The 26,698-nt window shown below is 53.3% G+C and overlaps 1 protein-coding gene across 2 annotated transcripts in view; it reads right to left on the bottom strand.

Moving 5' to 3' along the window:
* ADCY1 (adenylate cyclase 1) overlaps window positions 1–26,698 on the bottom strand; it is a 126,983-nt gene that overhangs the window by 8,103 nt on the left and 92,182 nt on the right. Inside the window, exons 12-19 of one of the 2 annotated variants that reach the window (XM_036863914.1) lie at window positions 22,595–22,684; window positions 21,810–22,066; window positions 21,397–21,523; window positions 10,809–10,925; window positions 9,877–10,023; window positions 9,158–9,256; window positions 4,486–4,600; window positions 2,244–2,368 (exon numbers count right to left, since the gene is read on the bottom strand). In XM_036863914.1, coding sequence (XP_036719809.1) covers window positions 2,244–2,368; window positions 4,486–4,600; window positions 9,158–9,256; window positions 9,877–10,023; window positions 10,809–10,925; window positions 21,397–21,523; window positions 21,810–22,066; window positions 22,595–22,684 — 1,077 coding nt within the window. Of the gene's footprint in view, window positions 1–2,243; window positions 2,369–4,485; window positions 4,601–9,157; window positions 9,276–9,876; window positions 10,024–10,808; window positions 10,926–21,396; window positions 21,524–21,809; window positions 22,067–22,594; window positions 22,685–26,698 lie in introns of those variants that run through there. The other variant, XM_036863916.1, reaches the window with a different exon arrangement.

Genomic DNA, 26,698 nt, shown 5'->3' with positions numbered 1-26,698 from the left:
GGCTGGGAACTCTCTCTAGAGTTCCCCGTGAGGCCTGGCCAGCAGTGGGGGGGACCCACCCTGCAGCCACACCGACCCTACTCTGCCTGAGACAGAGTGCTGGGCTCCCACGGAGACACTTCCCGGGAAGCACCTGCTTGGTCCTCAAGTTGATGGCCAAGGTGGAACCTGGGTATCGTTACGGTCAACCTTCTCTTGGCCGCTGTACTCCTTGGAAAACGGGGCCCTGGGATGCCCCGGGGACTTTAGTCTGCTCAGAACTCTCTTGTCTGCCTCTCCTGGGACAGCAGGCGTGAGGAGGGGTCTCCTTTTTAGGAATTTTGACACAGAAGAAAGAAGGCTCCCAGCTGAGGACTAAGGAATGAGAATTTGGGCAGGTGATATCTGATTAGATATTATCCTCAGGAAAAAGTAAGACACCTCTTTGCAAACATTTATCATTAATATCTGAGTCTCTTGTTCACTTCTTCAAAAGAACCAAAGGTTTAACCTGGGCTGGCAAAGGGAAGGGATCTCTCCTGGGCTGTGACCAAGAACCCCTACAAGAACCATACAACAGTGGAGTATAAGTGTTTCTCACTTTAAACTGGGAAGACGAGCACGATGGGCTGGAGGGGAAGAGCCTTCGGCCAAGGGGGTGGCCAAGTGGCCAGGCCAGGTCACGTGGGCCTCCAGATGGAGGGACTGCAGGTCTTACCCAGGTTGACAAACGTCACCGGAGCCCTGCTTTTGTCCTGCCCTGTCCCAAGCGCATGGGGTGCTGACACCCGAGCCGAAGGGCGGGAGGAGAGGGGCCTGGTCTGCTAAGACCTCCTGCGATGCGGGTCCTCCAGGAGGTCCGGGCCGAGGGACTTTGCCCTGCGGGAGTCCAGACACAGATATCGCCGGGCAGCCCAGCAGCCGGCAGAGGCTGGATGGCGTGCCGGAGTCCCTGCCATGGCAAACAGCCCTCACAGGAGGCCGGAGGGAGCAGGGACGGTTCTGAGCAGAGGGGTGGCCGACCCAGATCGGATGTGACAAACTTAGAGGTGTGATGTCGGCACTGGACAGGAGCCAGGCTGGAGAGCGGAGGGGGCTCCCGCCAGGTGTCCCCTGGGGCATGACCAGCGCCTGGGGAAGGTTGCGAGGAGCATAGGTGAAAGATCCTCTTAGAAAAGGAACACGGTGTCCTGGGATGCACGGCAGCACGACAACGTGGACGCACGTAACGCCCCTGAGCTGTGCACTTAAGATCAGCTAAGATGGCCCGCTTTACGTTATGGGTATTTCACCATCGTAAGAGAAGTGTAAGGGAAAGAATGCGGAGGTGCAGAGATGCTGCGTGCAGATCCCGCCTGTGTCCTGAGCAGGAGGAGAGCTCCAGGAAGATGCTGGTGCCTGTCTTTTAAGCTGACGGATCCAAGGGACCCACCAAGGTACCTGTCCGAGGGTTAGCGACCGATGAATGCAGGCGGGGGCCCCGGGAACTGAACAGGTATGACGCGAGAGAGCCCCAGGCGGGCAACCTTCTGACTGGAACCGCATCCTGCAGGGGCCGCACCCCAGTGCCCCTCTCAAAAGCTGGGGTGGATGCACGTGTCTCGCAGGGTCTACGGAGGACTGAGTGAGACTCTGTGACCAAGTAAAGGACCAGTGCCAACTGGCTGCCGGGTGGTGGTTGCCTCAGGGCCAGGCCACAGCAGGAGGGCAGTGGCCCTAGTCACCCGGCGCTGCGTCCTCTGCCCCATCCATCCGGGCCCCCAGAGGCCAACCGAAGCCACACACGGGGGACAGGCTCCTTCCCTCCGTGTGACCCACGCTTGCATGTTTGTCCCAAGGGAAATCCCGAGAGCGGAACCACACGGCCACATAACACGACGCGCAGGGGCCACTGTCTCCTACACCTTCAGTGCCAGCCGGTGCCAGAGCACCTGCTTCGCGTCCCAAGTGGGCGCCCTCAGGTTCTCAGGTCAGGGGGCCCCACAGCACCTGCCCTTCAAACGGTGAGGCAGCCCCTTCCCTTCCAGGGAGCCATCACTCGCCGTCCCCATCTCTGCGCCTGGCCACACGGAGGCCAGCCTCCAAGGCTGCAGACACACTGAGCCATGCGGCTCGGTGCCCCTACCCAGAAGAGGCAGACCGGGGCGGGAGGACGCGGCCTGCGGGGCTGGGCGGCCGCCCCCGCCCGACCCTTGCCCCTTCCACCTCGGCCTCCCGCCGGCAGGATGGGCACCTGTGCCTTGGGGACGTCCGAGTGAACTGACCTGGATTCTGCCCTGGACGCCGGTGCTGTCCATCCGACTGGCCACGTTGACCGTATTTCCCCAGATGTCGTACTGCGGCCTGCGAGCCCCGATCACTCCAGCCACCACGGGGCCGACGTTGATGCCTGGAGAACAGCACGCGGGGCGTCAGTGGGGAGGCCTCCGAGGGGAGGAGCAGCCCCTTGTGAGGTCACGGATTCCTGGGGTCACCCAGTGCAACGCCCCTCCCCAAAGCAGGGACCCCACAGCGTCGCAGAGAGGCAGCTCCCAGGCTCCGCTTGCACGCCGCACCGTCAGGAAGCAGTCCTGAGCCCGGGAAGAAGTCCCATTTCCTGGAACGGCGACCCCATGCCGAGTCTTGCTGCTCAGAAGGCTGACCGCTCAGTCTGTGGGCCACCGTGTGTCCCTCCGCCCCCAGCTCCCTCTTCCGGAAAGGACAGCGGCTCGACTGGTTCCCTGGATGGGATCCCTCGGCTCTTCTGGGTGTCGGGCCCAGAACTAAATATTTGCAGGACGCTCTGAAGGAGACTGGAGGCGCCCTTGTCTTTATGTGGCGCAGGGTCCAGCTGGCCTGGACAGTGACACAGGCCCAAGTGCCCCCAGTCGCCCCTGCAGCCAGGTCTGGGCTGACACCACAGCACACCTTCCGACTCAGTACTCTGCGTCGATTTTCCTGAGCTTAGCCAAGTGCGTTAATCACGTTTCAGACGCTGGCCTAGTCAACCCCCCAAAGCCGGGGCAGTGGGTGCTGGCGTCTCTGGGAGGAGGTAGGGGTGGAACTGGATGGGCTGAGCTGGGAGCCTCAGGCTAGGTGGATGTGGGAACCCAGAGGAGCCCCAAAGGGGCCACTTCCAGATGGGTGGTGGGACGTGGGGAACCCCCGCTACCACCCCGGATGCCCCAGTCCATGTGGACGAGACTGAGCCAGGATGCAGCCTCCTGTGTGACCGGCCTTCCGGGCACAGAGCTGCGACTGGCCTGTGGGTCCTCAGTAGGAGAGTAAGAAACAGAATTTCCCTGATGGGCCCTTACATCCATTAATCCAAGCCCGCGGCCCCAGGGGAGAACCGGACCCCGGGGGTGAGGCGCAGAGGGTGCTCCGCCCCCACCTCCAGCACGCCCCTCTGGCCGGGCACCAGGGCTAAGGCAGCACTGTTTTTAAGCACATCAGAACTCCACCCACTCTGGTGGTTACCACCCCTCATGCTCAAGCCCAGCTCTGAGTTCTGTTCTTTAAGGCCACTAGACATTTGAATTGTAAAACAACCACAAATGTCCAGTTTAACTATATCGTGGACTAATAGGTAATGGGGGGGGGAGAAAGGGGGGGAGGGAGGGAGGGAGAGAAGGAGGAAGGAAGGAAGGAAGGAAGGAAGGAAGGAAGGAAGGAAGGAAGGAAGGAAGGGAGGGGGAAGAAAGAGAGAGAGAGGGAGAGATAAAAAGGAAAGGAAAGAAAGAGAGAGAGAAAGGGAGGGAGGGAGGGAAGGGAAGAAAGAAAGAGAGAGAGAGAGAGAGAGGGAAAGCAGGAAGGAAGGAGGGAGGGATGGATGGAAGGAAGGAGAGAAAGAAAGAAAGAAAGAAAGAAAGAAAGGAAGGAAGGAAGAAGGAAAGAAAGAAGGAAGGAAGGAAAGAAAGGAAGACAGGCAGAGAGAGAGAGAAAGAAAGACATCTCTCGTTTAACTATATCCTTGACTAATACAATTTTTTCTGGTAAACCTATATTCCCAGAAAAAAAGTGAATTTAAGACTGAAAAAAAGAAACCCTACAAGTTTGCTAAGAGCTAGAGAGGAGCTTAGACCCTGGGTGGTTCCCCTCCTCACTCACAGGCAAGGCAAGGGAGCCCAGGAGGACAAAAGACCCAGCCTGAGCCTGCACCCTGGGCTTCTGCACAGCCTCGGCCCCAATGTTTCGGGCCTGCTGACAGGGGCACCTTCCTCCAGCTAAGTGTGGACTCAGAGGTGTATCTGAGAGTCTCTAAGACAATCAAGATTTCTCCTGCGTTTCCTAAGCTGCACAATGACTCTTCCAGGTCCTGAGTCACTGATAACCAGCTCTGAGGTGGACCCAGCTGTCCCTGCGTCCCATTCAGTCCTCTGGGTGGTGCCATCCCCCTTCCTGTGAGACAAGGGAGCCTGGACCAATGACCCCTGCTCCTGGGGGACAGCCCGGGCCACCAGCTCCCGGGGCCAGTGCAGGAAGGGTGAGCTGGCCCGAACGATGGGACAGCTCGCGGCCACGTACCAACACGGAGCACGAAGTCGTTGTAAGACTGGTAGTTGATCTCATCCAGGACGTCGAACATGTCGATGGCAAAATCTGCCAATGTGCTGAGGTGGGAGGAGATGGACTTCTTAGCCTGGACGTGAGCAGACACGGGTTATTACGTTTGACGGGTGCAAGGGCAGAGGGGCCAGGGACACTCAGCCAGTGACCTGCAGGGGTGGGCGGACCAGCCTGTACCCCTCACAGGATCAGGGACTTGATCCCCCCGCCAACAATGCAGCAGCCCCGCTGGCTGGGCCTGGGGCTGGCGGGGTGGCACCGTACAGCTGCCCTAGTGTGTGTTTATCACCCCGTTCTACAGGTAAGAGACTGAAACAGAGGAGGAACATTATTGCCCAAGGCTCCCAGCTCCTGAGGGCAGAGACTGAGGCCATCTGAGCCCAGGCAGAGCCCTTCCTCAGGAATGGGGGCGGGGGGAGCCCTGTGGTGGGAGACCAGATGTCCCACTGCTCAGACAATGCTGCCACCGGCCCATCGGAAGCAAGCAAAGCAAGGAGGGCAGAGTGGGTCTGAGTCAACGCTCACACAGCAGAGAGCAGTTCCAGCCCCCCTTCCTCACACTGAGACGGTCTCTTCCATTGTGTTGTGTTGAAAGATCCTCTCTTTTGTGAAAAAACAACTGTAAATTTTTTTCTTTTTCTAATGATATCAAGGTTACTTGCTTTTCTTTTTTTAGGAATATTTTCATAGTCCTCAAAGTTGGGGAACTAATGCTTCTTTTAAAAAAAATTAACTGACAATTTTTTTTAGAACAGTTTTAGGTTTACAGGTAAATTGAGCAGATAAGTGTAGAGAGTTCCCATATACTACCCCCCTACCACCCCACACACATACAGAGTTTCCCCTATTTATTAACATCTTGCTTTAGGGTATGGTATATTTGTTACCATTGAATGAACCTACATTGATTCATTATTATTAACTAAAGTCCACAGTTTACATTAGGGTTCACTCTATGTGCTGTGTGTTTTATGGGTTTTTAAAAATGCAGAATTTCATGTATCCATAATTGTAGTAGAATACAGAATAGTTTCACCATCCTCTAAATCCCCCACCTATTCCCTCAAACCCTGGAAACTATTATTTACTGTCTCCATAGTTTTGCCTTTTCCAGAATATCATATAGTTGGAATCACACAGTATGTAGCTTCTCTAGATTGGCTTCTTTCACTTAATGATATGCATTTAAGGTTCCTCCATGTCTTTTCATGGTTTGATAGCTCATTTCTTTTTAGTGCTAAATAATATTCCATTGTATGGATGTATTACAGTTTATTTATTCATTCACCTGTTGAAGGACACCCTGGTTGCTTTCAAGGTTTACGATTATGAATAAATCTGCTATGAACATCCTTGGGCAGGTTTTTGTGTGGACATAAGTTTTCAACTCTTCTGGATAAATAACAAGGAGAGTGACTGCTGGATCATATGGTAAGAGCATATTTAGTTCTGTAAGAACTCAAAACTGTCTTCCAAAGTGGCTGCACCATTTTGCATTCCCTCCAGGAATGAGTGAGAGTTCCTACGGCTCCACGTCCTCACAGCATGTGGTAGTGTCCGTGTTCTGGATTTTGGCCACTCTAATGAGTGTGAAATTGTATCTCGTTGTTTTAATTTGCACTTCCCTGATGACATAGGATATGGAGCATCTTGTCATATGCTTATTTGCCATCTGTATATCTTCTTTGGTAAAGTGTCTGTTCCCATCTTTTGATGGAACACTTTTTGATTGGGCTATTTGTCTTCTTAATTTTAAGAGTTCCTTGTATACTTTGGGTACAAAGCCTTTATCAGATAGGTGGTTTGCAAAGATTTTCTCCAAGTGTATGGACTGTCTTTTCATTATAGTATTTTCCACAAGTAGAATTTTAAAATTTTAATTAAGTCCAATCTAACAGTGTTTTCTTTCACGGATCATGCTTTTGGTACTGTATGTAAAAACTCATCACCAAACCCAAGGTTACCTAGATTTTCTCCTATGTTATCTTCCAGATGTTTTATAGTGTTGCATGTCACATTTAGGCCTGTGATACATTTTGAGTTAATTTTTGTGAACAGTGTAAGGTCTGTGTCTAGATTCATTTAAAAAATATAACTTAGATAGATATTCAATTTTTCTAGCACCATTTGTTGAAGACTATCTTTGCTCCATTTGTCCAAGATCAGTTGACTATATTTATGTGGATCTATTTCTGGGCTCTCTATTCTGTTCCACTGGTTTATTTGACTATCCCCGTTTGCCAAAACCATACTGTATTGTTTACTGCAGCTCTATAGCGAGTCTTGATGTCTGGTGGTGTCCGTCCTCTAACTTTGTCCTGCTTCTGCTACGTTGTGTTGACTACCCTCAGTCTTTTGTCTTTCCATGTAAACTTAGGATCAGTTGGTCCATATCACATAATAACCTGCTGCACTTTTGATCAGGAATGCATTAAATCTACAGATCAAGTGGGAATCTGACATCTTAATGATACTGAGTTTTCCTATGCAGAAATATGGAGCATCTCTTGACTTACTTAGATCTTTGATCTAAATAAGCACTGGGCCCAGTGCTTTCTGTTTTGGTAGGCTATTAATTACTGATTCACTTTTTAAAATAGATATAGACCTATCCAGATTATCTATTTTTCTTATGTGAGTTTTAGCAGGTTGTGTCTTTCAAGGAATTGGTCCATTTCACCTAAGTTACCAAATTTGTGGGCATATAGTTATACTTTTATACTAGTTGGAAATAGTGACTTTCAAAATGTTTGATTTTATAATTGTCTGTAGTTAAGATACAGAGATAAAACAGAAATTTCTATGTTGATTTTATATCCAGCAAGTTTGGTAAAGTCACTTAAAAATTCTATCAGTTTACATGTAAACATTTTAGCACTGTATATTCTAAACATGCAAGCAATTTGAGAATGATGGTTTTGTTCCTACTTTTGCAATTCATAACTCTTCTATTTACTTTTCTTCCCTTATTGGACTGGCCAGGACCTCCAGTGTAGCACCACAGAGTTGTCCACAATATACTTTAACATCTTTTAAATGTCCATTGGTTCAGTGGAAATGGCCCCTCTTTTGTTTCTAATATTAGTAATTTGTGTCTTCTCCCTTTTTCTTGGTTAGCATGGCTAGAGATGATCAATTTTATTGATCTTTTCAAAAAGCTAACTTTTGGTTTCATTGATTTTCTTTGATTACTTGTCTTTGATTTCATTGATTTGTGCTCTGATTTTTATTATTTCTTTTATTCTGTTGCTTTAGGTTTATACTGCTCTACTTTCTCTACTTTTCTAAGGTGGAAGCTTAGATTATTGATTTTGGATTGGTCTTCTTTTCTAATGTATGAATTCAATGACATAAATTTCTCTCTAAGCACTGCTTTTCCTGCACCCCACAAATTTTGATAAGTTATATTTTTATTTTCATTTAGTTCAAAATATTTTTCAACTTCTCTTGAGATTTCTTTTTTTTTTATTATTTGTCCTTTGTATCATTTAGAAGTGTACTGCTTCATCTCCAAATATTTTGGAATTTTCCAATTATCTCCTAGCAATAGATGTCTACTTTAATTCCACTCTAGTCTAAGAATATAGTTTATATTATTGCAATTCTTTTAAATTTATTAAGCTGTGTTTTATGGCCCAGAATGTGGTCTATCTTGGTAAATGTCCCATGTGAGCTTCAAAAGAAGTATATTCTGCTGTCGTTGGATGAAGTAGTCTATAGATGTTAATTACATCCAGGTGATTGATGATGATGTTCAGTTCAGCTCTCTCAACAGATTTCCAGCCAACTGGATCTACCGATTACTGACAGCAGGGCACTGAAGTCTCCAACAAAAATAGTGGATTCATCTATTTCTCCTTGCGGTTCTATCGGTTTTCGCCCCCTGTTGTTAAGTGCATAAATATCAAAGATTGCTATGTATTCTTGGAGAATTAACTCCTTTATAATGTACCTCTTCATCCCTGATAATCTTCCTTGATCTGTAATTTGCTTTGTCTGAAATTAAGATAGCTACTTGAGCTTTTAACAGTGCTAGCTAGCATGGTATCTCTTTCTACATCCTTTTATTTTTAATGTATCTGTGACTTTACATTTAAAGTGTGTTTCTTGCAGAAAACCTAGTTGGGTCTTGTTTTTTAGCCACTCTGTTAGTTTCCGTTTTTTAATTGGTGTATTTAGACCATTCACATTTAAGGTGATTATTGATATGGTTAGATTAGCATCTACTATATGTATAACTGCTTTCTATTCATGACACTTTTTTTTTTTTACATGTTCCTCTCTTTTTCTACCTTTTTTATAGGGGCAACCTGAGGACTTTATTCACAATCCTGAATTGGGAAAGGGGAACACTCAGTGGTGCCAGGCTGCCAGGATGGGGCCAGGGTGGGAGGGAGGGGGCAGGGCTGGGGGAAGTTCTTGTGCCCGGCCTTCCGCGTTGACCTTCCACAGAAGGTTGTGACTGCAGAGAACCGCCCACTGACGAGACAGCCTGCAGACTGCTGCCCTAATCCAACGCACAGGGCACAGTGAGGCCCGCAGTGGGGAGCCTGCCCGTGGTCCCCGGGCAGCTGCGGGCAGAGCCAGGACCCAGTCCCTGAGCAGGGCACACCTGTCGGCCTGCACTCACCTTGGCCCCGGCCGTGGGCGCCAGCCCCACAGCAGCCATGTAGGTGCTCCCGATGGTCTTGATCTTCTCCAGGTCCTTGTAAAAATCTTTGTCCATGAGCTTTGTTTGAAACACAAAACTGTTAAACGTTACATAACATCTTATAAAAGTCACGGCGGCGTACAGCCGCCAGGAGCAACCGCAGACAGGCACATTCTGGAAAGCAACATGTCTTCTTCATGTAGGCATGAGACAGGTTCTGGGCCTGAACTCAGAGACGCAGGCCTCAGGGGCTCCAGCAAAGGCACTTAAAAGAGGCGCCAAGGAGTAACATACAGAATACATCCCCCGTCCTCCAGCAGCTGAGCTCACAACCACCCAGGGGGCAGACGGGCCCCAGTGAGGGAAGCAGGACTGGCCCAGACTGGAAGCCTGGCTTTGGAGGGTGCAGAGGTGCCTGCCCCCCCAACCTGCAGGGGAGGCCGCCCACCTGAGCTCGACATTCACGAGGCAGGGCACAGACGCCAGCACCCGCCCTCCCCATCCTAAGGCAAATTTCCTTCCTCAACTGTCACGGTTGGTTGGGATTCCCAAGGAGACAAAAGGCACGTGCTCCCCCTGGCCCCGCGCCATCCACAGAGCACGTGCTACATCGGTGGACACAGTTCAGGACTTGGTTGGAGGAGGGGCACCAGGAGGGCCCAGGCCCAAGGGGGTCAGGACTGTGGGGCGGCCCTTACCTCGTCGAAGTCGGCGATGATCTCGTTCAGGAGGCGCAGACACTCCACCCCCATGTTGTTGCCGTCCAGCTCGATGTAGAAGTCGTTGAAGTTGGGGATGGAGGCGAACATGACCCCCACCTGCGAGTACGACTGGTAGTACAGGTCCTGGGGGTCAGAGGTTGGGTCAGGCGCTGAAGAGGCGGCCAGAGCAGCATTCAGGGCTGGCGCTGGGCACAGGCCCCGCGCACCAGTCCTGAGGCGTGGCTGCCAGGACGCGCTGGCACCCCGCGCCACACGAGGAGGGGGCTCGGAGGATCCAGGCCGACACAAGGTAACTCAGCTCACGGGTGGGTGCAGAGCCCCCAGCAAGCGGGGGAGGCACCAGGGAAGGATGCACTGTTCTGAGAAAACAACCAGCTCTGGACGCCCCCAGCCCAGCGGGATGAAAACATGAGCCCTGGAGCTATTTCATGCCAACGCTAGTCAAGCTAAGCCTGGGGGTTTGTGCCTTTAGGACCTAAAAACCCAGCCTGAGCCTCTTTATTTCTGAGCCGGCTTTTGTAAGCCCTGCTCTATGCTGTCTGGTGGTTCCAGAGCTTTACTGCAGTAGGTCGTGGCCACTAGGACGTTCTGAGCAACCCAGACAGAGACAGCTCTGAGCACAGAGAAGGGAGTGAACCGCCAGCCCTACGGGTGGGTGAGGCAGTTTCTAGGGGGCCACCCAGGACGTGCAGGCCTTGAACCGGCGCTTCCCCACCTCGTGTGCGGTTTACTGAAGCCCACTCGCCTTCCTTGTGGGGACAGCGGATGCTATGCTCTCTCCCAGCATCAAAGGGGAGGGCACGCTAGCTCTGGGCACCTGCCAGCCCCGTGGCCCAGGGGCCTCAGAGGGCCTAGTCCCCCCCCTGCCCTTGGGGTGGCCAGAGGGGCCTCTCCGCCTCGGCGCTCACCATGTTGCGGGGGTTGGACATGAGGAAGTGCTGGGCGACGTGGGCCGGCAGGAGGTTGAAGAGGATCCTCTTGTTGTCCAGCTTCACCCTCTCCATGTCATCCCGCTCCTCCTCCGCCTGGGGAGCGGTCCTCCGTTAGCCACTGGCCCGCCCATTCGTGCTCCCCTGCTCGTTCGACTACCCGCCACGCGACAAGATTCTCTCCTGGACCAGACTCTGGACGCTCTTCCCCAATGGGCCCTGACGTCGGGGCTTCCACGGTCATCTCTGCATCGTCCAGTTTGAGCAAGAGCCCTGCTTCGTCAGTTTAACCGGACACCCCATCCTTGACATCCGATCACCCCAGATATCTGATCGCGTTCCTCATCTCCGAGCCCCGCCAGGTGACGTCGGATCGCCTTGGCCTGCTCTCAGCGGAAATCCTGTTAGGTCAGTTTAGCTTGAAGCCCCCTCACCCCGGATGTCTCCTTTGGTAGTTTTGCATCCACCGCCCCCCACCCTGCCCCTTAGCTATAAAGCCCCACTTGTCCACCCTCTATTTTGGGTTAAGCCTTCTCTCTCTCTCCCACTGCAGTGGTCCCTACACCCGATGCAACGCTCCTGAATAACGCCTGCCTTACCCTCTTTAATGAGAGTTCTGAATTATTACACCTTTAACACATGCTTCTTTCTAATATCCAAGCTAAATGTCAAGTATGCCAATGGTCTACACCAGGCTCATCTCCACGCCCCCTCCAGGTAGTGACTAGATCAACGTTAGGGGCCCAGAGGATCCACGCAATTCTGGACTAGTCACCACCCGAATCAGCTGGAACTTTCAAAGGACAGACAATGAGGGGCCTAGCCCCAATTTCCAGGGTCTACCCCCAGCCATCTTCTGGGGACCAGAGGCCTGAAGCAGCTGTCTGCGGGGCACGTGCCCACTCCCAGGACACACCAGGCCTCCAGCAGCCTCCGATGTGCCCCCAGAGCACTGCCAGGCTCGCTGGGAATGCCCGACGCCAGCGGTGGACCCTCCCTAAGCTCCTATGTCCTCTAGAATCTCTTGGCTTTCAGCAGGACTCACATGTCTCTGGGCACTGAGACAAGCAGAACGCTGCAGGGGCCGGGGTGGGGGGGGGCGGGGGCAGACCCAGTGGAGCAGAGGGTAGAAGCCGGCGGGTCCGACTGGGGGACGCGGCAGAGCAGATGGCAGGTGCGGTACGGGTCCCAGCCGGCTGGCCTCTTAGCTCCAGGGCCCGGAGAGACTAATGCAACCAGTGGTGATGGCCCCTCACTGGCTGCCATGAGGGCTCAAGAGGCGATGCTGGCAAAGTGCCGAGGGCAGCCTAAGGTCAGGTGCCAGCCCTCAGAAGTGGAGGCCACCGGGATCACTGTCGGTCACTGTCCCCCGCTTCCACACCTGGCACCTGGTCGTAGCCAGGGAAGGAGCTCAACTGGGGGGACGTTACATCAGCATTACAGGGGCAACAAGCTCTTGAATGCAGTGACAACGTCACAGTCATGCCGTGTTGATGGCCTGCGGCCGCCACCAAAACCCACACCATGGAGGGCAGCGCACCCTGGTTCAAGCGGCCGGGTACCGAGCTCCAATTACCTCGTCATAAAATGAAACACCCATTCATAGGGGCACCATTCCTACTTATCAAGGGGTTAGGAGGGCGCGTGCTAGCTCATAAGACTTGAAGAGTGCCACCTATTTTTGGTGTTGTTATTATAATAACAGTTGAAGTGGTCGGCTACACGCTGCTGGATTTCATGCAGTGATTCCACCAGTTAAAAGCAAGCATGTGAGACCCCCAAAGGTGGATGTGAGGAGGCCTCAGGCCACAGCTGCCAGGAGGAAGGGGGCCCAGCCAGGAGTCCCAGGCCTCCTCTAGGGCGTTTTCTAGGAAAACAAGATGTGTGGTCCACAGGAGCCCTTAGTTGTCAACGAGGCTGATGCACGACAGGTTTCAGCCTGCTCCTTAAAGCGGGTAGACATGCCGCCGGTGAGGACAGGAGAAGGAGCCCAGGAGCCCCAGGATCCGGCTCAGACAAGCATGGACCCTGCAGACAGGGGTGTGGCTGTGGACGGGGGCTGAGATGGGAATCAGCAGACACAGCCGTGTGGGGAAGAGAAGCCTCACAAGGGAATCGGGAACCTCTCCTAAGACACGTATAACTAATTTCCTGTTAACACGTGTGCACTGACACACAAAAGAAGGTTTTTTGAAAGATGAGATAAAGAGAAAGTAAATAATATTTTTTAAATAGCAGGTTTTTAGAAGTTTATCAATGGCACAAAAAATTTTGCTCTCTCCAAATATTGATGTTAACAGTATTTTAATGAATGCAGTGTAACTGAATATGTTTCAACTTTTTTAAATATTTTGATTGATCACTTTGTGTGTTGAAAAGCTTTCGTTCTAATTTTGGTTTTTTCAATTTATTTACAGTTAACTTAGATTTATGGGCTATCAGATTAGCTCTCTTTCTAAATAATCAACTATTTTTTAATCCATCCACGGATGTGAAGGTTTTTGTTGAAATTTGACCGATAAATGTCTATCTTCTTACAAACTAAGCAGAAGAAGTTGGATTGTTATATTTTTCACAAATAAGATGAAAATCCACTGAAGTTCTCTTTTTGTAAGACTTTCCAACCAGCCAGGAAGTATTGGTAAGAAAGAGCTGTGGGTGATATACATTATTCCTGTCAACAAAATCACACGACAGAGACACATCCAACATCCATTTTCAAAATGTTTTCTCTACAGCATAGTTTCCTTAGTTATCAAAGGGGAAGAGGAGGGGGGATAAATTAGGAGTTTGGGATTAACATATACACAGTACTATACAGAAAACAGGTAACCAACCTGAAACTAATACAACAGGGTAAATCAACTATACTTCAACAAAAAAATTAAAAATTACAAAATTAAATTAAAAAAGCATGTTCCTTCTCACATGGCAAAAATCTGACCCCTGACTCTATAGGACAGATTATGGGAGCTTACCTTTCAGAAATTAATTACCAGGGGACACCTTACAGACAGCTACATGGCATCTCAGGAGGGCATCCAGCCTGGGAGCACTATCTTTAGGTAAACAGAACTGAGCAAAACAAAAAAATAGCACAACCTGACAACTCCCCGCAGATGACCGGTGAGCCGCTGTGCCCTGTGACCCTCGGTGTGACCCCTATGAGGCGCTGTGAAGTTTCCGTCTAACCAGCCAAACCAGCAGACGCTAACCCAGCGGCTGGAGTTAAGGACAGCTCACTAAAAATGAGCAATTGAGTGAGGGTGGCACCGGCCTCGCTATGCCTGGGCAGTGATATCCCTTGCCTGTGTCCTAGAAGTGACATCTGGCCAGAGTGAGATCACCCCAGCCGGCTCATTCTTCAACGAGGAAAGCATGTTTCTTAATTTTCAGATTCGCTCACTATAAATAGAACTTCTGATGTTGTTACACAGTGTTCCCCAGAGAAACAGAAACAATAGGGCAGATATAGATATGTAGGAAGAGACTTACGATGAGGAGTTGGCTTTCATGATTATGGAGGCTGATAAGTCCCACCACCTGCTGTCTGCAAACTGGAGACCCAGAAGACCTGGTGGTGTAACTCCTGAAGGTCTGAGAACCAAGGGTGCTGAGGGCAGGGACGATGTCCCAGACCGTGCAGTCAGGCGAGAGGGGCTCCAGTTCTCCCTTCCTCCACCGTTCTGTTCTATTCAGGCCTCCCTCAATGGATTGGATGAGGCCCACCACATTAGGAGGGGGAATCTGCTCTACTGAATCCAGATTCAAATGCTAATCTCATCTAGAGATCCCCTCCCAGACACACGCAGAAAAACCTTTGGCCAAGTAACTAGGCACCTTGTGATCCAGCCAAGTTCACACATAAACTAACCATCATGATGTCTTCTTCCAAAACCCCACTGTGCTATCTCACTTGCCTTCTGGGGTACACACACCCCTCTTTGGGACGCCCAGGCTCTGAGAACCACCTCCTCCTGGGGAAGCACAGAGAGGGAAAGGACCTTTCCAAAGCACACAGAGCAGCTGAGACAGAGGGTCATCAGTCCCCAGGTGAGAAGGACTTCATCTCTAACTCTAGAACTGAATCATTCCTAGTTGCCTCCCTTTGATGGTTTAGTCTCACTTGAGGAAAAGGCACTCTGTGAGACATGTGCATCAACAACTGCATCAGCTGGGCAGGTGATCAATGATGGTGCTTGTCTCCATAGAGAGCGGCTGCCCTGCAGAGGGGACAAGTGTGGAGATTCAGGGTGGACCAGGCTGGTCAGGCCACACGGGGCACAGGCATCCAGAGAAGCCCCCAACCCACTGTCAAGAGGGTGAAACACGAGGGGAGGTGGGGTCAGAGGAACAGAGATAAAGATGATAGCAGACTCATCGTTAAAAGCAATGCCAGACAAAAGGTGGCGGAACATCTTTAACGCACTGAAAAGAAAAAAAGATCATCAACTCAGAATCCTGTACCCAGCAAAAGTATCTTTCAACCACAAAGGCAAAATGAAGAGTTTTTCAGACACGCAAGAACTGAAAGAATTCATCACCAACAGACTTGCAAGAAACATTAAAGCGGGTCCTTCAGGCAGAAGGAAGATGACAACAGACAGAAGCCTGGATCTGCACAGAGGAATGAAAAGCACCAGAAATCATAACTATGTGGGTGAACAAAAAATACTCTTTCTCATTATAGCATATCTTTAAAATAGACTTTAATGTTTATGATGGAAATAATAATATATTTGGGGGTTTATAATATATGTACAAACAAAATCTATGATGATGTCAATGGCAAAATCCCTAGGATGGAAGAAACCGATGTACATACTGTTGTTATGGTTCTTATACTATATGTGAAGTAGTATAATACCACTTGAAGACAAGCTATGATAAGTATCCATTAAAATAATACAACAAAGAGTTAGAGCTAATAAGAAAAGAGAGAGATCAAGTGGAATAATAAAAATATTTAATTAACCTAAAATAGAAAAAGAGGAAAATGAAAACAAAGAACAGGTGGAACAAATAAGAAACAGCAACATGGAAGATTAAAGATTAAAATCCAACCACATCAAAAATCACATTAATTGTAAATGGTCTGAACAACTCAATTAAAAGGCAGAGATTTAGGAATCAGATTAAAAGGCAAGATCCAATTGTATGTTGCTTATATGAAATCCACTTTAAATAAAAAGATACAAATAGGTTAAAAGTAAAATGATGGAAAAACATATAACAAGAGAGCTGGATTACCTACATTAATATCAGACAAAGCAGACTGCAGAGCCAAGCATATTACCTGGAAAAAGAAGGCCTTTTGTTTAGGGATCGATATTTATTCGGAGTTTTTTGTTTTAGCCCACGGGTATACAAGAGCGTCTTTTTTTTGATCAGAGGAAAAAGGTTTCAATTTATCGAGAGGACATAATCCTAAACATTTATGCACCTAATAACAGATCATCAAAATACATAAAACAAAAACTGATAGAACTGCAGTAAGTTCTATCCACAGCTGTAGTTAGAAATTCCAACACCGTTCTCTCAAAACTTGATAGAATGACTACAGAGAAAATCAGAACCTGACTTAACTGACATATATAAATACACCATCCAACAGCGACAGAACCTCTCCTTGGCTAACTCCTCCAAAATCTCCAAGACTCTATCAGGTATTATCTTTATAGGCTAACGTCACCAACTTGGGGGCTAGGTCAGGCCGTGGGCCTGTCACACGTGGGGAGAAAGGAGGCCTGGGAAGTGACTGGAGAAGGAGGTGCAACGGGCCTCAGCTCCGCCCAACCTCTGGGAACTCCACGTCTGAGCTCCCCCCGCCGCCACCGAGTGCTGAGAACGGCAGCTGCACAAGTGGGAATTACCCTCGGAATCGGCGTTCATCGTAGAGAGAGAAATTTTTATCATCGTTAAAATTATGTGTCATCATGATTATCTACTGAGTTCAAAGAAAAAATTCACTGGAGCAAAGGCATTCCGATAGTTACAGATTAAGCGGTTGAGGAAGTCATCAGGAAGGAATAGCCCATCTGTTTATTTAGGTTTACAGAACCAGCTGGGTCTCAATAAATAATTAACCCACTGAGTCTTTGGTCTGGCAATTTCGCAACAGTTTGAGGCACTCTGATGTGCCTCTGCATGACATGCTTAAATATCCAGAGGGCAAATGGGCAAAGTCTAGAAATTTCCTTGTTTTGCTGCGTTTACAGGAAAGCGAGGTATTTGTTACACATCCTTAGAAAAATATGTCAGTGTGTCCCATGTAGGCAACCCTTCCCCCATGACACAGAGGTTCTCTCCTGCACCAAACTCCCTGGAAAGCGCTCTTCACGGTGGGGCCAGGTGTGCAAGGGGTATCGCTGGCAGAGGACCCCAGGACAGGGTCAACCGCTGGACTTAATAACATTCAAGGGGACACCAATGCCAAGAACAGCTCTTGCCAATCCAGATGAGAGAAACTGCCTGCCTGCCTGGGGGAAGGGGTCCCCGGCTCGGGGAACCAACAGCCAGGGCCTCAATCCCACTCTCTGAGCGTGAGGTCCAGAACGGGCACCCAGCCAATGAGTGGGAAACCCCATCTCCCACACCCCCAAGCCGGTCCAGCTCTTCCTGGCTCATCCTAAGCCCGTTCTTCTCTAGCTCTGAGTAGCTACTCATAACTGAAAGATCTTAAACCAGAGGGCCCAGCTGACGGCGAGCAGACACATCTCGGGGACCAGCCAGCCTGGTCACCGTGGATACCCAGCCAGAGCCGGACAAGACCAAGTTCAGCGGCACAGCCCACCACGAAGAGGCTGTCCTCCCTTACCTGGCACGGCTTTGGCAAACTGCAGCAGCCAGATCCCCTTTCCAGGAATGGTGTGCGCTGGCCTCTTCGCCTGGCATCTGTGCTGACCCGGGACCCACCCAGAGGGCTCTACCTACAGGCCCCCCTGCCGCTGGCTTCTGGTTGGGCTCGGCCGGTGGGAACATCAGCAGGGGCTGGGAGGGAGGCAGGAGAGCGTGGCTGGGTCCCTCCCAGCATGGTCACTGTGGGCTGGCTGTGTCCCTTGCCTGAAGGTCGTGAATTCTGTCTGGTGGCCCAAACTGTCCCAGGTTCTGAGGACCCCTTCCACTGTGGTCTGGGATGGGGACCCTCCACTGTGGTGCCCTGGGCACTGCACCAGCCTGGGGTTGTCCTATCCCTGCCCCCCCTTTCAGATGGTCCAAGTGCCATTAGCTCTCTTGACCTCATTGGTCTGGAGCGTGCCCTCTGCCCTCTGCCCAGACTGAGTGATAGGTGCCTGAGACCACACCCACCTCTACCGCAACCCCCTCGCCTGATGGCCAACCATGCCCGGGCTCTACAGGGCCACTTCCAAGTTGCCCCCTGGTGGCCCCTGTGACTGTGGGGTCCCCCCCCGGGGTGCCTCCTCCTGCCCCTGCTCCACCACACTCCATCGCCAGGCTACCTTCCAGAGACAGGGATGGGATCCTGCCACCCTGGCTTTGGGGCCAGAGGTCAGCCCTGCCCACAGAGAAGGGGGGGCTCTGACCCCTCAATGGTCTCCCCGCCACCCCTTCCCCCTGGGGTCTCTGTGAAGGTCCCCCTCCTGCCACACACCTTGTCCCCTTTCCTCAACACCAGCCCCTCACCCTCCCATGGTTGAGTCTCAAGTGTCCAAGAGGCCCAGCGAAGCCCAGGCTCTTCCCAGAAGCCTGGCTGGGCATTGTGTGCACATGTCAGTGGGGCTGTGCCCTGGATCTGGCACCGGTGAAGGCGGCAGCCTGAGCCCCCCGAGGACGGGGGTGAGCCAGAATCAGGTGGATTCCCACCCTTACGCCCTCACCAGGGGCCCTGCCCAAGCTGCCCAGGAACTGGGGCCAGTGCTCTCCAGACGGCCCACCTGGGGGGTCCCTGCCTGTGGAGGGGGAGCCGAGGGGCTCAGATCTCAGCGGCCTCCTGCCCACCTGGAATCCAGAATCCAGGTATGGAGTGTAGACAGGGCTGGGCCTCAGGCCCCTGCGAATCAGGGGTCTGTCCCGGCAAGGGCTGGCTCAGGGCTCCCACTGGCCGCACACAGGGAGTCAGTGTGTCCAGAACAGGCACTGACTTAAGAGTGCAGGCTGAAGAAGAAAGAAACAGGCAAATCCACAGGGACAGAAAGTAGGTGAGTGGTGGCTCAGGGCTGGGGGCTGGCTAGAAATGGGGAGCGACCGCCGATGGTTATGGGGGTTCCTTGGGCGGCATAAAAATGTACTAAAGACTGTGGTGTTGGTTGCACAACGCTGTGAATATACTGAAAACCACTGAATTGTATACTTTATACGGGTGCGTGAACCATGTGGGATGTGAATTACATCTCAGTAAAGTTGCTGTATAAAAAGGAATAAATAAGCCACGCTTTTCACCCAGCATATCCGTGTGTGCACAGATACACACACACACACGCACATTTTCGTTCTTTTGTTTACCCAGAGTAATGGAATAATTCCTCATGATCTAGAATACAACCTGCCCTGATGTGCAGACAGCAACCTGCTTAAGTAGCATCTGTCTTTTCCAGGTTAATTAAACTAGAGTGTGAACAGTAGTTTCCACTGGAGTGGCCACTGCCTTCTGCCCCCATCACAGCCAGCCCACCCATCCCCCCTCCCTGCCCCTCCTTCCCACAGTGAGAACACCCAGCAGTGGCTCCGGAGAGAGCCCAGTGGGGTCTAGAGCCTGTCAGACGTAGCACGGTGTGTGCACCTCTGTGCGCCGAGCCCGCTGGGAAGGGAACTGTCATCACCCCTCACTGCAATGGCTAACTGTACGTGCCAGCTTGACTGGGCACAGGGCGCCCGGATGGCTGGTGAGCGTCACTTCCGAGTGGGTCTGAAGGAGAGACTAGCTCTGAAGAGCTGGACTGCGGGAAGAGGTCGCCCGCTCCAGTGTGGGTGGGCACCACCCAGTCCCCTGGGGCCTGAAGAGAAGAAAACGGCAGAGGAGGGGCACTCCGCCCTCAGCCTGAGCGGGGGCGTCCACCTTCCCCCCACCTCGGACATCGGCGCTCCTGGTTTCTGACCTTGGGACTCGGACTGGACTACATCCACCCCGGCACTCCTGTTCTCTCACGGCAGGTGGCAGATGGCAGGACTTCTCAGCCTCCGTAACCTTGCAGGCCAATCCCTGGAATAAACCTCCCCTCTGCAGAAGCCAACCAATACACTCCCACACGGGATTGGGGTCCTCACCCCATTCTACTGCGGACCGGGGACCCCAAGTGGAGTTGTGGGGTTCCCGAGGAGGACCACCTAACTCTAGGCCCACCTCCTGCCCACCCGACACAGCTGACCAGGGAGGGCCTCAGCCACTGACCTCCTGCCTATTCCACCGCAGGACACGGGCAGGCGTCATCCGTCTTCCTGAAGCAAGCATGTGGCCAGGCAGAAAAAGAGGAGCCTGGGCCCTCCCAGCAGGCATGTCTGAGCCTGTCCTGCTGCGAGGAGAGCGTGGGGTGACGGCGGGGTGCACCCAGACACCTGGCTCAGAGCCACGTGGCTCTGGGCTGGGACCCTGGCTGCACACAGGGTCCCTGGTATGCGGACGCTCCCACCCACCGCAGACCTGCTGGGACCCCCAGTCATTCCAGCCCTGGCCCTGGGCACGTCACATCCAGGTCTGAGCCCCATCTGTAATCCCGCCTCCCGGGCAGGGCTGCTGTGAGGACTGAACAGAGGGAACTCCCTCAGACAGCCAAGGGCTGCTTCTTCATGTGTCAGAATGAGAAGACTCTCCCGCAGCCTCTGCTCTACTGCACACCCGCCTTCCCATTTTCAGACGAGGAAACCAAGGGGAAGCAATTTGTGCAGAGCCAAGAAGTGTGCAAGTTACACAGATGGAGTCTGACCTCTGGACCAGAAAGCTGGAAGGCCTTGGTTCCCAGAGCCGGGGGGAAAAGAGCAGGTGACAAGGGGACAAGGAACAGGTGATGAGGGGGCTCGGAGACACACCACACCACGCGTGACCTGGGCTGGGCCCAGAAGTGGCCCTGGGCATGCCCGGTGCGCCTGTGCTCTGGCTCCCAGGCAGGTGAGCCGGCTGAACTCCGGGGGTCATCGCCTGACGCCGCGGCTCAGGGCCCAGGACAGCTCACAGGTCTGCTACTCCTCCGTCTCTCTCCCTCTCGTTTCCGAAGTCCCCAGCATGCACGGTAAAAACATCAGGTCCTGGCCCCCAACCACAGACCTAAATCTGGAGCGGGCCACTCGAGATTCAGCATCTTCAGGAATTTTCCACGACCCTGATGAGACCTGCTGTCACGTCCAGCCAGCGGAGGCTGAGCCCCTCTGCACCGTCACCCCTCTGCCAGCACGCCTTTGCTCACTGCTGGCAAAGCAGCCAAGCTCTGACCGTCACACAGTGCTCGTCAGACTGTCCCCCGCCTGCCTGCCTGCCTGCCTTCCTGGTTCCTTGGCCCCGACGGCGCCATCCACAGAGCCGCCGGCGTCCAGCCGGGAGCCCCCGCCTGACACCTCTCCCAAGGGGCCCCCGACCCCCCACCCCGCCCCAAGGAAGCAGAGGGGCTCCTCTTGCCTGTGCGGCCCACAGGTAGTCCAGCCGCAGCTTGACGTCCACCTGCCGGGCGTGCAGCGCCAGCGTGCACGAGAACAGGAGGATGGCCACGATCGGCTCAAAGCTGCGGCCCGAGACGGCGTCACCCCTTGGGGAAGAAAAGGGAGGAAACCCACGTCAGTGTCCAGAGCGCAAGGCCGGTCCCCAGAGGCCCCTCAGACGCGACACCCCCAGCGGCGCCCGGGACTGACCCGGGCGGAGAGCCACATCCCTGGGGAAACCCGAGGACTGACTGGCTGGAACGTGGGTCCACGTGAAGGAAGGGAGAAGCCCTGGCACCAGCGAGCTTCTGTCCAGCAAATCGGAACACAGGGCCCCTCGCGTGGACACAGGGGAAGCCTGGCCACCGGCTCTAGCGGGAACAGCGTACCTACCCCACGGCCTTCGTGTACCCGCCGAGCTCCAGGACGAGGATGTAGGAGGTGGTGAGCACGGCGAGCAGGATCATTTTCGGCAAGGAGGAGACCCGCAGGAACACAGCCAGCGGGAGGGTGCCCACGAGGCCACACAGCAGGGCGTGGGGCGCAGACTCGCAGGGCGGGGCGGGCAGCAGGCGCTCCCGGCGCCCAGACGACAGGACCACCAGGGACCCGTTGGGACTGGAGCTCCAGGCCCAAGGCAGGCAGCCCACCTGGAGGGGGACAGAGGACCCAGGAGCGTGGGAGGGGCCCCACTCAGGACACTCCCGTGCCCTGCTCCCAGCCCCCTACGGCCTCCCGCTCCGACCCGCTCCCCGAGTGCCATCAGCCGGGCCTCGGAAACTTCTGCCTTCTCCCGGCCCTTCTAGGCTCCTCGCTGCCCAAGAGGAAGCAGCCTCCCCAGGGCCTGGGCCTGGGGGGCGTGAGACCCCTACCATCCCCCCAAACCACTCAGCTGCATCCTGTCCCTCCCCTACCCCACCTCCTTCCTGTTTCTCTGCCCAAGCTTCACCCTCTGCGCACTGGGAAGGCCGGGTCTCCATTCCCAGGAGGATCACGTGTCCTGCGCTGGGTGATGTCCCCTTCCCCCCGCCGCTTACCCCCAGGCCCATCTCTGATCCCCTTGTTTCCCTCCCCAGCCCAGGGCCAGGCCCTCCAGGGCGGCCCCCGCAGGGCCCCCCACGTACCTGCACCTGGCGGCTCTCACCACGCCCAGCCCTGTGCTCAGCAGAGACACTCACCACACAGCCTTGGGCCACGGAGTAGATTAAGACCACGACGAAGATACACAGCACGGTGCGGATCTGGATCGTCAGGCACCCTGGGAAACACTGAACAACAAAGCGCTATGTAAAAAACGGCCTCTTGTTACAAAGTCGATCGTGTTCACGGTAAATAAATCACAGTACAGAAGGTCCAGGGCCACCTGTACGCAGCTGGAGTCTCACCGACTATTCATCCCCCACACACATTTCTTGGCTGTTTTCATATAATTAATCTCCCAGGTGAAAAAGCTGCCAAAACTAAAAAAAAAAAAGAAAACTGAAGTCTTTAAATTAAAAAGATGCTGTGACCCTGAGTGGCACTGAAAACCACTGAACAGATTACCTTGACATTTTCATAACAGTGCATCCTTCTATCTCAGAAATGGTAAGACTTTCCATTTATTTGTGTCTTATATGCTCTAACTAAGTTTTATCATTTTCTTCACACAGGCTTTATAAAATTTTTGTCAGGTTATTAGAAGTTTTATTTTAAGTCTATTTAATAAACACATTTTGCAATATTCAAAAAATGATTTCATGGATAAAAGAAGTTCTTCTTAGACTCACACTTCTGAAGTTAGAAACGAAAACAAAAACAGAGACCACAGGGAGATTACAGAAAACACCGGCCAGCCAGGGAGCCCGGGACCATCTACACGGTTATCCCCCTATCCTCCCCCCTACGAAGTCGGGATCATTACCGACCCTGCTGTACCGGTGAGGAAACGCGGCCCAGACACCACTCATTCTACAGCCCAGGACACAGAGTGGGCTGCGGCAGCTCACACAGTGGTGGATACGGACCTGGGTCCCAGTTCTAGGCTCCAATACCGTTGTGTTTTCCTTGAAACACGGATCTCCTCTGAGGTCCTCACACAAAAGACCTGTTCTGCGGTGGTGTTGGCCCCGCTGTCTTAGTACCTGCGTCACTCCCCTCCCAGTCTTCTCTCCCACTGAGTCCTGGGCCAGGCCGTGGATGCGCCAGGGGACTCCCGCCTCCAGCCCCAAGAAGCACGAGCTGCTCACTCTTTCACTCAGCAAACCCTGGAGACGCGCCTTCTGGCCGGGTGGGCTTTAGGAGCCCCCAGGGCACCACCGGGAGTGGGGCCTGGCCCCTGGTGCTGCGGGAGAGGTGGAAACAGGACAAAAGTCTCTCGGGAGGCGATGAGTGGAGGGCCACTGGCCAAGGCTGGGCAAGCCCTGCCCACGGGTGTGTCCCCCTCCGGGCCTGGAGGGTGGGCGTGGATGTACAGCTGGGCTGCTGATGCCTTTGGGCCACCCAAGGAAGGGCGGCCTTGGGCTGAGCTGGCACACAGGGGCAGTTAGAAGACCCAGGGAGAAACTGGTCTCGGGTAGTTGAATGGAGTCACTGGATAAAACCAGCCCTGGGCCCACCCTCCTCCCCTCCCTCTCTCCCTCCCTCTGAATTTTCTGAATATATAGGACAATAAATTCCCTTTATCATTTAAGACCACTTGAGCTGGCTCTTCCGTTACCTGCAAAATAACAGTGTTTAAGGCCGCCCCTGGATCACACAATGGTGAAGAGTTGTGACTGCCAGCCTCGGGGTACTGAGACCCTCTTCACTCCATGCTAAACGCCTGATCCTACAAACGTGTTCGATTGAATACACAAGAGTCAAAACACCTCTCTGGAAATTAATAATGACAATCACAAGGACCCACGGGGAGTTGGGGCTTGTTTGCTGGGAGCAACTAGAGGGGTAGGAACACAGGCATGATAAGAGGGGCTGTCTGTTCATTCTAAGACTGATGGCCGCCTTTTTTACAGTTAATTTGGGTCAACTTATCAGTTCTTGAGCAAAAAAACAAATATACAGGCACACACACACACACACACACACATATATATATCTCCACAGACTGAAAAACAGCATGAAAAATAGTTTGTCACAATACAGAAAAAAGGTAGCTGATGATCTGACATAAACAATGGAAAATTCCCCCAGAACGTGACCCACAATTAGTCAAAGGTGACCCAGGGGGCTGTCTGTTGTTGCCACATCCTCAGAGCACGCTGTCACCGGCTCACGAAGGGACTCTGCAGCAATGGCCAGGCTGAGCGTTCGGGACCCCACAGCCAGAGGGGGATTCACAGCCTGGGCTGAATTTCACAAAGGACCCCAACAGTGTAACAAGGCCGCGAGGCAAAGGGATGCAGAGCAAGACCCTGCCCCGTGCTCTGCAGAGAAGAGGAGCCGTGGAGCGTGCTGTGACCAGGGCGCGGCACATGGAAGAAACCGCAGCTGCACCAGATGGCCGGCGAGAGGAGGGGTGACCGCCCGGCACCGTGGAAGTCAGTCCTAATGCGGGCGACACTCTGCCAGAGCCGCGTGGCTGCAGAGTCTAAACGACCTAGGCAAAGACGACAACTACACGACCGCAGCCTTCTCCACTTGGCCCTGCCTCTGCGCTCTGGGCTTATTCTCCGCCCATGCATGTTGAGGGCCCAGAGAAGCACAGGGCGGGGCCTGGCTCCAGAGACCACGTGCTCCCATGGGGGGCGGGGGCTTCAGAGGCTTCTGACCAGGCATCAAACCTGGCATCAGCCTTTGGCTAAGATCAAGTGTAGTAAGAACTGCGTTTTACACTACGGCGCACAGGTACACACAACAGAAACAAACTTCCGGGAAACCCTGACTACAGTTGATGTAGGATGACATTTTCATTCATTCCTTTTCCATTCCTTTTGTTCACACCTCACAAAAACAAAAAAAACAAAAAAAACACACATAAAAACAAACAAAAAAACCCCCCAATTTCACAGTCCCCCAGAGAGTTGCAATTTGAAGTTTAAAAAATATGACTTACCCTATGCTAAATACATGAACTCAATCCCACACAGATGCACTGCAGGAACCACTGGGGCTGAGGCAGAAAAGGCTGGGTCACGGGGACCAGGACTGGGCGGGAAGCAGGTGGCGACGGCGGGGCACCCAGGGGCTAACAGAGCCCTCGAGTTTGTCCCCGGAGGGTCACTGCCCTCTGCTGAGGCTCTGTCTCCCTCCCCAAGGAGGGAAAGCCTACAGGTTTTCTAACTTCTCATTCACTGCCCATTCATCGACGAGGTCCAGCGTAAGCAGGAATCTCACCACCATCGCAGACCTCCTCCCTGCCTTCCCCACCCCCTGCAGGCGGCTCGCGGGGTCTAGGGTGGGCCGGGCCGGCGTGGGGTGGGGGCGGGCAGGGCACTGTTCCTCCCCGGAGGCCAGCCCTGCCAGGGCCATAGGGAGGGGAGGAAGCCCAAGGCAGGAACCCCGCCTCCTGAGCGGTACCCTCTGCCTTCGCTCGGGGGACCACGAAGGGGTGACTGGGACGGCGGATAGAAAAGTGAGGCTGAAATACGGGAAGAAGGTGTGCCAGGCCCTGCTCCCAGCACATCATGAATATCAGCTCCAATCCCCATCCCTTTCACGGACGGAGACACTGAGGCCCTCGCGCTGGCAGCCCCTAGCGATGGAGCTGCCACACCGGCTGGATGCCCTGGCTGTGGCCGCGTCTACGTCACAGAGGAAGGCACTCTGCCCAGCTGACTCCCAGGTCTTCTCGGGGACTCTCAGCTGCAATGGACCCTCCCGCCTGCGTGCACAGCCGTGACCGCTCACGTCTCCCCATCTCAGCGGCACGTGCTGGCCTCTGCGGGACGACCCTGCCCCCGCTGCCTGTCCCCACCCCCCCCCAGCCAGAGCCTGCCTGCCGTCTGGCCCCTCCTGTCGCCTGGCGCCCAGTCTTCTGCACAAGCCCCGTGGTGAGCTCAGGGCCCGCGCAGGGCCTGCGAAGGGGAGCGTGCGAGCGTGGACGCTGGCCCCTGAACTGGCGCTCGCTGGCCGGGCGACCTGCAGCTGCCTGTTGCCAGGACCATGCACGCTGCACACCGCTGCTTCCTGACCATCGCCCTGAGCGACCCACTGAATCCCCCACTGAGCGGGTCAAAATCACACGCCTAGAAAAAATGCTCAGGCCCACGGGGGAGGGCGAGGAGGGGGGTGTGGATGGAAAGAAAGGGGCTGGGGGAGCCAGGGCCACCTCCTCCAGGAAAACTGTCCACCAGGTACACGGA

The sequence above is a fragment of the Balaenoptera musculus genome, chromosome 9 (assembly GCF_009873245.2).
Source record: "Balaenoptera musculus isolate JJ_BM4_2016_0621 chromosome 9, mBalMus1.pri.v3, whole genome shotgun sequence".
NCBI classification, from domain to species: domain Eukaryota; kingdom Metazoa; phylum Chordata; class Mammalia; order Artiodactyla; family Balaenopteridae; genus Balaenoptera; species Balaenoptera musculus.
Note: the sequence above shows the minus strand (reverse complement) of the source record. Positions and strands in the feature narration are given on the sequence as shown.